This window comes from Belonocnema kinseyi, chromosome 6 (genome assembly GCF_010883055.1).
Source record: "Belonocnema kinseyi isolate 2016_QV_RU_SX_M_011 chromosome 6, B_treatae_v1, whole genome shotgun sequence".
In the NCBI taxonomy this organism is placed as follows: Eukaryota; Metazoa; Arthropoda; class Insecta; order Hymenoptera; family Cynipidae; genus Belonocnema; species Belonocnema kinseyi.
In genome coordinates this window covers 108,561,155-108,577,417 of record NC_046662.1, presented here as the reverse complement: position 1 = coordinate 108,577,417, position 16,263 = coordinate 108,561,155, and the positions used below count along the sequence as shown (strand labels likewise).

General features: G+C 34.6%; 1 protein-coding gene across 1 annotated transcript in view; it reads right to left on the bottom strand.

Annotated features, from left to right (window-relative positions):
* LOC117174603 (putative sodium-coupled neutral amino acid transporter 11) overlaps positions 1-16,263 on the bottom strand; it is a 341,087-nt gene that overhangs the window by 67,544 nt on the left and 257,280 nt on the right. The window contains exon 6 of the mRNA XM_033363835.1: positions 13,622-13,883. Within this exon, the coding sequence (XP_033219726.1) occupies positions 13,622-13,883 (262 nt within the window). The remainder of the gene's footprint in view (positions 1-13,621; positions 13,884-16,263) is intronic.

Sequence of the window (16,263 nt, the reverse complement as noted above, 5' to 3'; positions counted from 1 at the left end):
TTAAATATTATAAAACAGAACATGTGAATTTTTCTATCATTCGTAATATTTATGATACTCCAATAAATTAAATCTTAATTTAGTAAAATTCTTGGCAATGTGAAAAGAAATAGACGTAGAAATGATTATACACACGAAAACAGGATACTGAAACGATTAGTTAAGGAACGGAAAGATACAACTAGAGGAGAAGGGGAGATGAAAATACAAAACGACTTTGAAGGAACCAAGAAACTGCTTTATAAAAAAATGAAAGGAAACAAAATTAAAGAATTTGTCAACATGAGAAATAGTAGGGAGGAAATGGTATATGATGCAGACGGAATACTAGAGGCTTTCAGAGACTATTTGAGGAGACAATTCGCAGATGAATTTATAGGACACCACAACTGCGATGTTGAACACGATGCGATAGAAAACTCAATTGAGAAAGTCTTTGTCACTGAGGTTAGGGATATAATTAAGAACTTAAAAAACGGTAAGACTGCCGGGGTAGACGGTATTAACGCTGAAATGCTTGAAAAAGGTGGCGAGTGCATACCACATAGACTGTTCGAATTGATAAATTTATGTTTCGAGATGGGAGACGTCCCAGATGATTGGAAAAAAGCGATTATCGTACCAATATACAAAAGAAAGGAAGGCAAAAGCGACTGCAATAATTACCGAGGGATTAGATTATTAAGTACCGTAAGTAAAATATACTCAAAAATACTTATTCGTAGGGTAATGAAAATAACAGAAGCGAAGATTTGGGAAGTCCAAAGTGGGTCTCTGCCACTAAGGTCATGTGCGGATCAAATATTTAGCTTAATTCAAATAACAGAAAAAAGTTTGAGAGTAGGAAAGAAGTTGTCTGTGAATTTGTTGACCTCGAAAAAGCAATATATACGGGTAGAAAAGCGAGTGTAAGGGTGAATGGGAAATTGAGTGACTGTTTCAATATTATTCAAAGAGTTAGACAAGGATGCGTTATGTCTTCATGGTTATTTATATTAATTACGGACAAGCGTTTAAGAATGGCTCTTTTCGACGAAGAGGTGTGGATCTTAAAACAATAAGGGTACGTGGGTTAGCGTTCGCAGATGATAAGGTTGTTATTGCAGAGTCAATCGAAGACCTACAAAGAATGTTGAACAAACTAGATGTAAGCATGAAAAGCATGGGGCTCAAAATTAACACAAATAAAACAAAAACTATGGTGTTCGAAGGAAATAGTGAGAAAACGCTATGCAATATTTTATTAAATGATGAGAGAATTGAACAAGTTGATCAGTTCGTATACCTTGGTAGCTTATTTACTAGGGACGGGAAGAAATGAGGAATTAGGTAGGCGCATAAACGAGGGTAAGTAGGTTATTAGTAGAGCAGGTCCCCTTATCAAAAGTAAAAATATATCAAATAAAGCTAAAATGGCAATACATAATTCGATATTTGTACACTGAAAAAATTGTTCTTGAATCAAATAAATGTTACTTGACTCAAGTCAATTGCAGGTACGAATGGGGACGATAGAATATAAGTCTTTTCCAAATAAATAAATACTTGCTACCGTATGCTTAGTACAAGCGTACATTGTCTTAATCTGAAAAATGTATTCTTAGATAGAATATTACATTTTATTATTCTAAAACTTTATTGTGTTACATCATATAGAGATGTATTCAAATGCAGAACATAGTTTACTTCCAAGAAATCATTTCTGCTACACTTTAAGAATATATTCTTCATTTTTTAAACGATTAAAATACGTAATTCGCGCAGGCTGTTTTACTAACACATATAATCGTACGCCTAGACGCTTTGAAAAATCGTCTCGCCGAGGATTGAACCCTACCTAAACTACCCAAACTAGTGTGTCCTAACCGCGAGCTCTACCGACTTCGCTATCGAAGCAATTGAATCTCGGTAACAAAATCTCGAGCAAGAATTTCAAGGCAGGGTCGTACCAAGTCATATGGTGAGCCTCAACCAACTGCAAACTAAAAGTTGTTGAACGCAACTTTAATATTTAATTTTTTATTTAGAAAAATTTTAGAATCGAATTTTACTTATTTCAATAAAGGCTCGATACTGTTTTTTCTTAATATATTTAAAAGTATTATAAAATATCTCAAAATAATGAACAATAAACAAAAATTCTCCATAAAATGCGCAGTTTTCAAATTATCCAACTCTTTTATAGTATAAAATACTCTCTTACTCAGTTTTTAATGCAAAATAATATTTTTAAAATAATAATTTAAAATATGTGAAAAAGCGAAACAAGTTTCACTTATTTAACAGGGCATTTAATACTTGTTGTTTTCAAATATTTAAAACGCTTAAAAACAACAATTAAAAATATGCAACAAATAATTTAACTTCACTTATTTTACAAAGGGCTTAATACTTTTTTCTTTAAAAATTTAATCCCCTTAAAAACTATCTAAAGCATATAAAAAATAAATAACTTTTGAGTCGAAAAACGCTTTAAGAACCTCAGTGACAAGTAAATATTTTCTGATATTTAAAAACCTGTGTAAAACGCACAGTTTTCGATTTATTTAATTATTGTATAATACTTTTTAAATCAGTTTTTAATTTAAAATGACAATTCTTACAAAATAATTTTAAATATGTAGAAAAAATTGATCGCTAGTTTAAATATTACCTATTTAAAAAAGTGCTCGATACTTTATTTTTATTTCAAATTTAAAATACTTTGAAATCACAAGAAACAAGAATTCTGTAATCGGATGAAAAATATTTTTTTGCTTTGTCCTTGCATTCTCAATTATTTTATTTAAAATATGTTTAATTGTCTATTTTTTAATTTTTATTTTATAAAATAAAATGCATTGTTAATAAATTTTTAAAAATGTTATTGAATTATTTTTTCTTAAATATTTTGCTTTAAAAACGCATAACATTTTTTTAAATTATTAAGCAAATGTACCAATTGTATTTTTAAGCAATTTCTAAAGCTTATAACTGTGATTAATGATGTCATATATTTATTTCTTATTATTTACATAATAAAAAAGAATTATGTAAGTATATGTGTGATTGCCAAAATGTTAACCATTTGTAGTTCAAGACATTTTCTATGATTAATGAATTCTTTGACTGAAACACTTAATTTTCTTAATTTTATTCAAAAAAACTTAATCTATACTTAATTATTTAAAACAGCAACATTATATGTGCGCTACAGTATTCAGTTTAAATTAAAATAACGAATGATCATTTTATATTTTCAAAACTATTTTTTTACTTATAACTTTCATGAATTTAGCCATTTTTGTGATTCTCAAACTGCGATTATCGAACACGAAAATTGTGTGTAAACAAAATACAACTATGTCTTCCAGCTCTAATTTAAATTAAACAAGGTTCACATAACAACATTTTTAACCTTTTAAAAATCAATTTTAATCTAGCCGAATCCAAAAAAATTATATTTTTTTATTGAATGAAGAATTCCTGTATTTAGCAGGAATATTTATTGTTATTTTCAAGTTTGGATGATTTTTTGTTACTTTGAACACTACACAAAAATAATTTTAGCGTGGCCGTTTTAATTGAGGAAAAAAATTCCCAGTCATTTTCTGATTCAAAAAAATGTTTCACGGTTAAACAAATTCGAAATGGTTTAATTTTAAGTAGATTAAAACTCACCGACGCAATAAACTTATAATTTTTTTTATAGTTTTATGAGTGATTTGATTTGTGTGTCAGCCTAAAGTTAGTAGTTTATCAAAGTTGCAAACTCCTATCTACATTTGCATAAATAAAATTGATTATGTCCACCAATGTTTTAAATTTTATCAATATTATTGAATTTCAAAATAATTGTTAGTGTCGAAGAAAACCAACTTCATACCATGACGACTTGTCGATTATTATATTTAATAAGATACTTGTACAGTAAGAGGTAAATTAATTTAGACCAATGTTTTAATTTTCATAGTATGTGTCCGATGTCTATTGTATCAAGTCTACAGTCCTTATGTTGAAAAAACTGATTTGTTTCTATTTTAATAACATAGGTATCTTCGAAGTAAATCTGACATTCGTTTCAAATTAATAATTATTTGAAGGAAAACATTCAAGCATTATTCTAATAGAAATTATTTCTTCGCTAAATACATTCATTTTCTCGTCTCAAGAACATGGATATCGTTTCAAGTAAAATAGTGGTCAAAATAAGTATTCAAATTTACTTGGATCAAGAAACATTTTGTTAGAGTTTTAGTTACTTATTATGAGAATATAATATTCTTAAGTCAATATGTTATTAAAATTCATGCTCATGAGTATAATGGAACAAATTATCTCAATAATTTTTTGCTTAGAGTAAATATATTCTTGATTCAAATAGTTGTCCTGAATCTATTATTTTCTTGATTCAAGAAAATCGATCCCTTGTAAAAAGAAAATACTTGCTTCTTTCAAGTAGAATCAGCCAAGTAAATTAACCTACTTGATTTAATGCAAATTTTTTTGCAGGGTACCGACTGCGCTATACGGTAGCGAGGCATGGACTTATCAAGAAAAAGATAAGACTCAAATTAACGCAATTGACATGAGATTCATGCGCATAATATGCGGGAAAACTCTGATGGACAAAGTAAGTAACGAGATAATTCTAAAAGAATGTGGTGCAGAAGAGACGCTAGTAGACACATGGGAAAGAAATCGATTAAGATAGTTCGGGCATGTTGAGAGAATATTAAATGAACGACTAACGAAACAATTGCATCAAGGTAAAGTAAATGGCAGCGAGAGTCTCCATGAAAAAAATGCATGGACATAAAAGAAGCTAGAGAAGTACGCCAGAACAGGAAAGTATGGTGGCAAATAGTTAATGAAAAGAGTGTCAGTAGAGTGAATGACGCCTGCAACAAAAGACCTTGACCATTAATAGACCCAAGTGGGGAACCTTACATAACGACTTTGTGAGGATCTTCACTTGGGATGATTGCTAGAGTGGTTGATCAGCAACCTGGCTCGAAATGGCTTAATGGTATAACTTAAAAATAGCTTGTGTTAATTTTTTAGCTGCTAAGTTTTGATCTACAATGTCTTAATTACCTAACCAACTTAAATATTTAAATTTATGTGAATTAATGTGGAATAATAATCACGCCGATAACCGATTAACCGATAAGACGAGCAACAGAATTAGCTTGAAATCATGCATAGGATGAACTGCAATTGGCTTTGAAAGTAAAACGAAAATAAACACCTTAGGTAAGCGATGCTGAGTCAGAAGATGAAACGAAAGAGAGTAATTACAATGATCGTGAAAGAAATCAAGCATTGGCTATGTTTACTGATGCTCGTCATTCAAAAGATACCTATCGAAAAGTAAAAGAGCATAATTTACAAATGTTTGGAAGTAAAATGTATCCACCTTACGATGACATAACAAAAGCCAAGAGAGACTGTTACCCTAATCACATAAAAATCAATGATTTAGGGGCAAGTGTTCATTTTATTTCTTCACTTGATCATACAATTCGCAGGATATTTCAATTTATTGATGAAATAGAACTTCAAAGTTTAAAGCAGGAACAAATAGAATTTTTAGGAAAATGGGGTATGGGCGGAACTGGTGAATAACAAACGACAAGACATTCGTGGTCCTTAGTAGAACACTTTGAAAACTCTGATCTGTCTGATAATTGGCAATGATTAGCTATTCTTTATTTATTGCAAGCGCACATCATTATCTGAGATAACTTATACAAAAGCTGCGTGTAAAAATTAGCTAATCATTCCAAATCACGAAAAATCACTTTTGTAAATTAATTTGTTTATAACATTATGAAAAAAATGTTCGCTACTCTTAACCACTACTAAATTATTTGTAGTTAGTTCTTACATTTATTTATGACCTTTTTTGATGAATTTTAAAGACTTAGAATTAATGGTATCATGGAAAAGTTTAGCAACAAAAAGTTGTAAGTTTGTTGTTAAATAATTAATTTCCGTTAGGTCAAAATAAAAATTGCGCATTAAATGTTATACCTGAAAGCCTTACAACCAATTCTAAAAAAGAAAAATCAAAATCCGTTAAGAATTGCATTGTCAGTCGTTTTTTGTCCAAAAATATGCTTTTTCTCCCACAAGGTGACAAGTGTCACACTCAGAATTCACTTTAAATCGTTTGAACACAATAAACGAACTCGTTCGAATCCTAACCCTCACAGCAACTGGATATACCAGGATATCCCATTTGATTCTATCTATCTCCCAGGTTGTCCCAAGGATATCCCAGGGATAACTCGTCGGATATCCCGCAAGGCGGAAATTTGGATATTCCAAGGATAACCCTATGATAGCCAGGATAACCCTGGGACGTTTACGGGATATTCAAATGTTCCAAGTAGGGTATAAATTAATTTTCTATATTGTACTTGGGACATTTGAATATCCCCTAAACGTTCCAGGGTTACCCTGGATTTCCTGGGGTTATCTCTGGGATATCCTTGGGACAAGCTGGGAGATAAATGGGATCAAATGGGATATCTCGGTATATCCTATTGCTTTGAGGGAACGATTTTGATGAATTATAATATCGACCAACCGGAATCTTTTTGTTTCTTTTCTCCTGTCGTTTTACTCCTGGTCATCGTTTTATGGTAAGTGATCCACTTATTATCATAATTTGAATAAAAATAATATGTCAGTAATATTTTAGTGATACAAATGTCCATTAATGAATTTCATTTTAATTTTTAAAGCTCAATGTTGGAAAATATTTGAAGATTGGCATTGAAAAAGGTGCTAAGGCATATTTTCATTAAAATAGGTTTATTGACTCAAAAGTTATTTAAAAACCAATAACACATCCCGGTGAAAGCATTTGCTTGAAATCGCGTTTTTTAGTATAGTAATAAAAAGTAGGTATGGCGCAGGGTGTCAAGGTATATGCTTTACTTAATCCTCATGCAGTGTTCGTTCAATTTTTTTAAAATAGACAAAGAAAATTTTTGGAGTTTTAAAGTTTTAGGTAAGGATGGCACTGATATTCTGGTATCAGTGACATACCTAATTTTTATTATCATACTAAAAAAATGCGATTTCCAGAAAATGCTTTTACCGGTATGTGTAATTGTTTTTTCAATAATTTGTGGGTCAATAAACCTAATTTTATAAAAATATCGCTCAGTACCTTTTGGACTGCCACCTTTCAAATATTTTCCAACATTGAGCATTTAAAAGTGAAAATAAAAATCATTAACAACCATTTATGAAGGGGTAAAAATGAACTTGACCTTTACTTTTGTTAAAGATGCTCTGACGTTCTGTCAGTGCGACAATTCTTTATTCGACCGTGCACAGTGGGTCGCAAAGGATGGAATAGAACTGCCTGTTTAGGCCTGGGCGCGGTCACATATGGCCCTTACTACACTATTTTCGAGTGGGTAATTATGGTGTCATCACCCCCCCCCCTTAGTAGACTGGATTTGTTCCCTAAATCCCTAATTGAATCTAACTCTTCTATTTTTTGGGTTAAATAATGTTGATTTTGCTCGAGGAACAGCAGTGTAGGCAACCGACGAGAAGACTTGGTTATGGACTTCAGTCGTGACGCAAAACATACAAAGTTTCTTAGGTATACAATCCCTGAGTGCATTTAAAATTCCGCATTTGTACATTGTGAGAAGCGCCACTGCCCCTATAGACAAATACCATAGGTGATAAGACCATTCCGTTGATTTTAGTTTCCAAGGCGACGTCCATCTCTAAGACCGAATTTTACTAAGCACATTCTCTGTATCGTCTAAGCTAAGACGAGTCTGCCCAAGTTCTATCAAGCCATTTTAGTGCCTGGTGATCGGCCTGAATCCTAAAGGTCCTACCAAGGAGGTATTGTCGTAGACGTAGAGTTGCCCAAAGGACTGCAAGGAGTTCTTTTTCTGAGGTTGAGTAGTTTTGCTCAGCTCCATTAAGTGTTCTGGATATAAAACAACAGGGGTGGCCGTCCTGGCTTAGTACTGCACCCAGTCTTACGTTAGAAGCATCGGTGGTCAACAGAAATTCCTTCTGATAATCAGGATATCTGAGCACGGGAGCCGTGCATAGGGTTTCTTTTAACCAATTGAAAGCTTGTTGGTGCCTATTGGTCCATTTAAAAGGAGTACTTTTTTTAGTGAGATCTGTAAGTGATTTGGCAATATGTGAGAAGTTTTTTAATAAATTTCCTGAAATAACCTGCAAGTCTGAAGAAGGATTGAATGCCCCTCATACACTTGGCTTCCTTGAAATCTTTGACGGCTGAGATTTTGGCTGGATTGGGTTTAACCCCATCTGCTGTAATAAGGTGTCCGAGATATTCTAACTCAGGTCTTAAATAGTCACATTTATCAGGCTGGTGTTTCAAGCCTGCTTCACGCAACCAATCTGGTAGTACCCTTAAATTCTCGTTATGCTCTTGTATAGTTGATCCGAAAAATACTATATCGTCCAAATAAACAAGATAAAGTTTCCCTACTAGTCCTCTCAGAGCATGGTCCATCATTCGTTGGAATGTGACTGGTGCGTTCTTTAGGCCGAAAGGCATTCGGCTGTTTTAAAAATGGCCATCGTTGGTAGAGAAAGCCGTATACTTGATGGAGGTAGGATTCATTGGTATTCGATGGAATCATGAGCTTAGGTCAAATGATGAAAAGAACTTTGCTTTGCCTAAGAGGTCCAAAATGTCATCTATCACCGGAAACGGGTAGGCTTCTTGATCAGAATCCTCGTTTATTTATCGGTAATCTACCACCATTCTTAGTTTGCCACCTTTTTTGGGTACCACCCATATGGGAGAGTTAAAAGGCGAGTTGGAGTGTCGCACTACTCCCTGTTCTAATAGGTCAGCTACGTACTGTTTCACGAACTGTCTATGGCATTCAGGGGGCCTATAAGATTTAATATATATACACAGATCTGTATATTGAAAGATTATTCTTCAAATTAGGTCAGCCATGGCCGGTTCTACGTGGTCTAGTCGAGTTTTGGATAGGAGGTTTGCTATTCTAGGATACTTGTCAGGCACACTAACAATTTCATGGTACTCAGGGGCTTCAATTAGTTGCGGTTCTCCTGAATAGTTAAAGTGGGGTACTTTTATCATTCCCTTTCTGACCTGATACATTACTTCAAGGATATTTTCCGTTTCATTTATCCAGACCTCGGTTTTATCGGGTAGAATATTCTGGATAAACTTAATCTTCATGGAATTTGCATCGGCACAGATTGTATCGTTATGAACTGGTAATTTATATTTTTCCAAAACTAAAAATTTATCTGTTATCGCGTATCTTTCATACATTATGAAAAAGGGTAAGCCTATAATACCATCTTCGGGTAACGGGAAATCGTTTAAATGATTTGAAATAGGTGTTTTTCATTTAGGTAATTAAAATTGGTTACTGTTTGGAACTGATGCCGGTCGTTTCCCATTATAAAACTCTTTTTAAGGGGAAAGGTGTTGCTGTCATTCGTCAGAAACTTTTCTTTCTTCAAGTTAATCGCTGCCCCAGAGTTAACGCGGCTGTATCCTCGTATTGAAGTTGCTGGTTGACTTCTTCTTGGCCCATTTCCACTTGTTCTAAACAGAGTTGCTCCTCTTCCCGGACATTCTGAAGTGCCTGTGGTGGTCTACTCGGAAAGGCACCTTGTGGAAAATTTCGCGAAATGTTCATCGGACATTGGCTCATAAAATGTCCGGTCTTTCCGCACATATAGCAGTTACCAGAGTCTGTTCCAGTAGGCTGATTATGTGTTAACTGGGGTGGTTTATATTGTGTAGAATTAGCTGGCTTTGGTACAAATTGCAGGAATGGTAGACTGGGTTGTGTCCTTATGGGGGGTCGGAAGAAGGTAGGTGTTATCCGCGCCGTTTACGCTTCCTTCAACGACATTTCCATCTCAACAGTATAATTTTGTGCTTCGTTGAGGTTGGATGGCTTTTGAGCTTTAAGCTGTAACCCTATTTCGCGTCTTATGTTCAGCAAATACCTCTTAGTGCACTCCGTTTCTTCGATACTAATTGCTATCTTCCGTTCCATCGGAATAGTTTGCTCGCTCTGTACAGCATATTTAAGTTCGTTGACATTTAGACGAAATTTTAAATTGAAATTTTGTATGGTTTCTGTGGGACCCAGTTTGCAGCTTTCTAATTTGGATCGTAGCGCTGAGACCGAACCTACTTGGGAAAAATTTTGACGTAGCGCGTCGTATAAATCGTAGTAGGTGTTGATTTCTGTGGATCTAAGAGCGCGTTTTGCATTTCCTGTTATTTTTTCCGCTAATATAAAATATAATAACAGATCTGGTTTCCTGCACCTGCGGTTCGCGTGCTTAAGGGTCCTAATAAAATCTTCCATTCCCATATCATCGAAATCCGCTAAAGATTTTGATGGTGAGGATCATATCTTTAGCCGGAATAGTAGCGGCTACAGCTGTGACTACCGGGCGTCTGATATCTGAACCGGTTTGTATCCGAATCTGTGTCGAGCGCGTTCATTCTAAAAGTGGGCCTATGCATCGCCATGGGTGTTGTTATGGCTAGCGATGGTTCTACCACCCCGCTGGTCGCATTTCCACTCACAGCTCTATAGCTAGAAGAGAGTCCACGCGGAGCTGGTGGGGAAGCTACCCGTGCTGGTAATAACGCTTCTGCCCGTACTGGTGATAACGCTGCTGCCGTGACTACCGAAGGTTCGCCTGTCGGTTTTCGTTTTCTTTATTTAGTGTTGTCATTCCAACCTTGATATAGGTGAGCTGGGATATAATACTGGATAGGACTTGTTCAAGGGACTGTGAGGTAGAGCCTGTTTGCGTTATTTTGGGGGTTATGAGGGAAGTATCTGTAAGTATGTTAGTTAAGTCTGAGTCAGTATAAGTTTTATAATTTTCAATTATATTTTTACGAAAAACGTGGAATGACAGTTCCCCTGTAATTTCGTAAAAGATTCTTCGCATTTAAACCTTTCACTTGCGCAATCGTGCTACAAGGAGTACACGCAACGTTAATTCAAGGTAAGTTTTTTATTTTTTGAGGAACACAGAGGCCAGGGAGCACCATAAGCGTGTATACCGTTAGCGAGCCTAAGGATTATTATAATTTGTGTAAAAAATTTACAACATCTAAGAATGTTATAAATTCGTTCGACAAAACAATTAATCCGTTCAATATTTCTAACTTCTTATGCTTCTTCTTCTTCTTTGCTCACTATTTCCTTACTTTGGAGACCGTAAAATCCTTGCTTCACGGAGTTGCTTGTTGTGCTGGATGCTGCGTTGTCAGTTTTAAAAGATAGGCAGCTGCCTCTTCCGCCTGTTCACGGGCTTCGTTCAATTTTACGATTTTCAGAAATCAAGAATTTTTCGTTGCATAGTGGCTACTAAATTGATCAACTATTTTTAATTCAAGTTTCTTAATTTTCGGGTTTTTAACGAGCTTTCGCTAGAAAATCCCGGAGTTTTTGTTTAAGATTCTACAGAATTCTTCCTTTTTGACTTTCAAAATTTCCGTGGAAAAATCCGAATAAGTTTTCTCTATGAATTCCGTAGAATTTTGACTTCCAAATTTCGTCACAAGGATAGGCTTCTTTTGACGCTCTCACGTTCTGTCAGTGCGACTATTCTTTATTTGAACGTGTACAGTGGTTTGCAAAGGATGGGATAGAACTGCCTGTTTAGGCCTGGGCGGGGTCACATATGGCCCTTACTAGACTATCTTAGAGTGGGGAATTATGGTGTCATTACACATTTACATCGCTTAAATATTATTGACATATTATTTTTTATTCTAATTATGATAATAAGTGGATCACTTACCACCAATCGATGACCAAATACAAGACGACATTAATCGGTTTACAACGTTAAAAATATAGTTACAATGCAGTGCTGTTGTGTGCGAAATGATTCTGAACACTGTGATCGCAGTGGTGACTGTCATGAAAGTCCGAACTGTGATTCAAGCGCATGATCGTCGTGTAGCAATCGCGTGGTCACCGTGAACATGTCACTTTCGCATATTCTCGACAATTTCGAAGCAAGTTTTTCTTGTCGTGCGCATCAGCACCGTAAGTCCAGATGACCGCAGCCGTTTTGTTCTCTCCGTGCACTAACTTTGACGAATCCGAACGAATCCCAGCAGTGATTGTGAAGCGCGGAATAGTAAAATGCGTATGAAGTACGAGTGAAGCACTCACACTAAATATCTTATTTTTTAAAATGATTTCTAATAATTAGAAACTACTTGACGAAAATTTATAATTGGTTTTATGTTAAAGTGACAACAGGAAAACTAAGGATCAAAATTGACACAAGAATTTAGTAATTAATGTAATAATGAACTCAAAAATACAAGTCAAAAGCATAACAATTGCAAGGCGGCAGTGCTCGTCGTAACATATTACATTGTCGTCAATACTGTACAATGACCCAGTCCAGTTTTTTGGCAAGAATTTTTTAATTTTTTTAACAAACTGAATTCATGTACATTTTTGGAAAAATCATATAGGTTTGATTATATTTATTAAAAGAAACCAATGGTTAATTGTTAATTGTAAATATAAAAATTTAGCACGGCAAATAATTGATCATTTCCAAGAATATCTGAGATATCGGTATTTTATATGATTCAGAGGAGTCACAATTTAAAAAAAAGCTAATTTAAATATATCACTTAAAAAATGTCTTGTAACGAATGCTTGTTTTCATTTTTTATAAAAATATTAATTGCAAATTTTTCTTACCAAAACCTAAAGCAGTTATAGTGAAAAAATTATTTTCCAGACCAACTTGCCAAAGATTTGAATTCATTTATTTGCGTTGCTTACAAAGTTAACTCTTGTTGTAATTTAACAAATATGCACACTCCGCAAGCGACTTAACGTATTTTTAAACTGGGATTTGATTTCAGAAAAATCCGCAAGTACTTTTTTAAATAATCAATTTTTTCTTGAAAAATAAGAAAGAGCACATATTTTTTAGCAAAAAGGGATACTTTTATTAATGAAAATGTGTTCGTATACTAAAGTTCTTAGCGAAAATAATTTTTCTTGAATATCTCCATTTAACTTAGAGAGCACTTACATAACTTTGTAGTTTGGACGGCAGTAATATTCTCACCTTTTTGAATATTAAATAAAATATCAATATTTTTTTCAAAAACCACCTCTGGTCAGCAAAACAGAATAATACTTAGTTGCCGTATTTTCACGGATTAATGTAATGTTGAACTATACGTACTGTCGTATATTATGTATTCACTTTAATTCTGTAAAGTTTTTGAATTTTTTTGCAATTATTTTGAAATCGCCATGAATTATTTTAAAGTCCATCCAATAAACACAACTGTATTCAAATGAATGCTTGAAATCTAAAGAATAAATAAACGCCTGATACAACATATATTTAAAATCACCAAGCTCTATTCAGTTATTTAGCAGTTGAATTCTTCTGAATAATTTTAGATTCCTTGAAAATATTTTACATTATAATTTAAATTTTTGATTGCAAGTGCACATCGACTTTTATAGCTGTTAATCCCTAGCTATGGAAAGAATATGTATAGTTTTTCCATATTGGAGAAAATGAAAAAGATTTATTTAAATAGTAAACTTACACTACAGTTGACATAGTCTCCATTCGAATAACGATTGCAAGAAGAATAAATCCAACACATACTAAAGAAAGAAAAGAGATCTTCGCAAGTCTAGCGACATTCCTGTATAAACAGAGAGGAACTGTGATAAGAATAGTGGACAAAAAAATCACTATTTCTCTTCGCACCAAGAACCAGAGAAAACTTGAGTCGCTGATCCCTGTAACCCTGATGAGGACTTTCGTTACTGTGTCACCAACTACTACGTTATACGACACCATTGCTGGAACATAAAATGACTTTTTATTTGTTATAATGGCGTAAATAGATGATAATTTTTATTTTGACGAAATTTTTAGTACTTTGCATATGTAGGGCAGATCGGGGCAAAGTGGTAGGCTTATCGCTTATGACCTTGTAAGGAACTAAGAATAAGGGATATTGAGCAATGTTCATTTTCTTTAACAGACTGATAAAGACTGATATGCAACTTTACCCCAGACTTTAACATCTCAGGGAAAACCTGCGACTTATTTCACAGAAAAAACTAACGTTAATCTTTACCCATATTTAAGGTAAAGATTAACTCCAAATTGATTTATCTGTATCACTAAACGTCAGCTAACTTTCCTTTAAAGTATCAAGCCTGTGACTTCCAATTTTCAATATAGTCGTGAAGACTTATGAGAACGAAAGACAGTTCACTCCCTACCGTTGGTAGCATTTATCTTTTACCCGTAAGAGTAGGTAAACATGCAAAGTCACCTGCAACGAGATTTAACGAGATTTATTTTGTACCCTCACATTTTGGTGTGCTAATAATACAAATAATTAAGGGTTTTACTTAGTCACATATAGGGTTTGTGGCATTTGCCAGTGCAGCCCTGTTTTCAAATAAGGGCGTTTCTACGAAAAGAGTCATTTTGATGAAAAAAAAAGTGAAAATAAAGTTTAGAGTAGCGTTTTCTAAGCGTTTTTTGCATACATTTCTGGAGGTACAGGACCACTATCATACAATTTTTTTAAGATACTGAAACCCAAGGGAATCTCAGCAACCCTGCCGATGAAAAAGCACTGAAACAGCGCTCAAACAGCACTAAAACGACACTGCGCACGTGAAAAAGGTTCAATGGGTGAACCATGGCTCAAAAATGACATAAGCCTGGGTTGAATGTGGGTTCACCGTAGCGTGAGCGGCGGTTATTCGTGGGTTATGGGTAGGTTTAACGTTAGCCTCACTCTTATGCTCCGTCCACGGTCGAACGTGATTTAGTTGAAATTGAACTTTGGCTTCCAAGACACTTGGAAATATCTGGCTAAAGCCCAGATCACGGCTGAATAGTGGCATGGCGCAAGGCTTGCTCTTATCCGTCTCCCATGCTTAGGACACGCTAAAAACAAATGAATATTCTTAAGAACATGTAAGTGTCAGAGAAAATTAATCTGCGTTAAAAATATAAATTTTAGGTTTTCCAAAAGTCTACACGTCTCTAAACGGTAAGTTCAATACCGAGGTGCACCGGGTCGCGCACCAAGTAGCTGAGCATATATTTTACAAGAACTTTTTTCAAATTTAAGTTGTTCCAACAGCTAAAATAGCTAAAACTTGTGAGTCGAATGTCAGGATGCACCGGGTCGAGCAGCAGGTAGTTCAATACGTATTCTACGAGGACTTTTTAGAAATTCAAGTTTTTTGAATAACGAAAACAATTCCAAATGCTGACTCAAGGACCCGGATGCACCTGCTCGAGCACCAGTTAATTTAGCACGTATTCTACGAAAACTTTTTAAGGATTAAAATTGTTCCAACTTCCAAAATAACTACTAATGATAAGTCAATGATCCGGGTGCACTGGATCCAGCACTAGGTACTTTATTACGTATGTTACGAGAATGGCGAGTCAAAGACGCGGGTGCACCGGGTCGTGCACCCAGTAGTTCAGCACGTCTTCTACGAGAGCTGTTTTAGAATTTAAATTGTGCTAACTGCCAAAATATATGCGGATGATAAGTCGACGATCCGGGTGCACCGGATAGATCACCAAGAGTCATAGCTGGTTAGTGTTTCATGCTGAGTCGTTCAACCAACCTTCAGTAGCATTGTTTTAGATGGGAGTTCATATGATCTCATTTTCACATTCCCGGCCCACTGTGGGAAAAAATGACATTTTGGTTCAAAATAACATACAGCCCACAAATATTGAGCGATTTGAACAAACAAAATTTGAAAAAAAACTGTTACGATTTCTAAGAGAGTTGTCGAGTCTGATTTTTCAAATAGGTTTCTCATTTTTTATAAATGAACAAAGAAATATGACGAAAAAATGGCCATTTTATCTATTTGACGTTTCTGGTGCTCGCCAATAACAGGAAAAGTGTTCAAGTCACCTAAGTTTCATAAACTATTATTAGATAAAGGTGTTCCAATATTATATATATTATTAAACAACAAAATTTTTTGTTTATGATTTTCCATAACCATACGTTTTATCTAGTTATATTGCAAGAATTTTATGAACAAATGCAGTAATCAGGCCTTCTCGACAGAAAAATTCGTTTTTTTCTATGTACAGTCTGTCAAGTTAAAGCGTGGGTGGCTTTACTCGCAGTCGGTAAGGTGTATCGACATGATTTTGGTGTCAAAATATTAAGAAGAGCTCCCT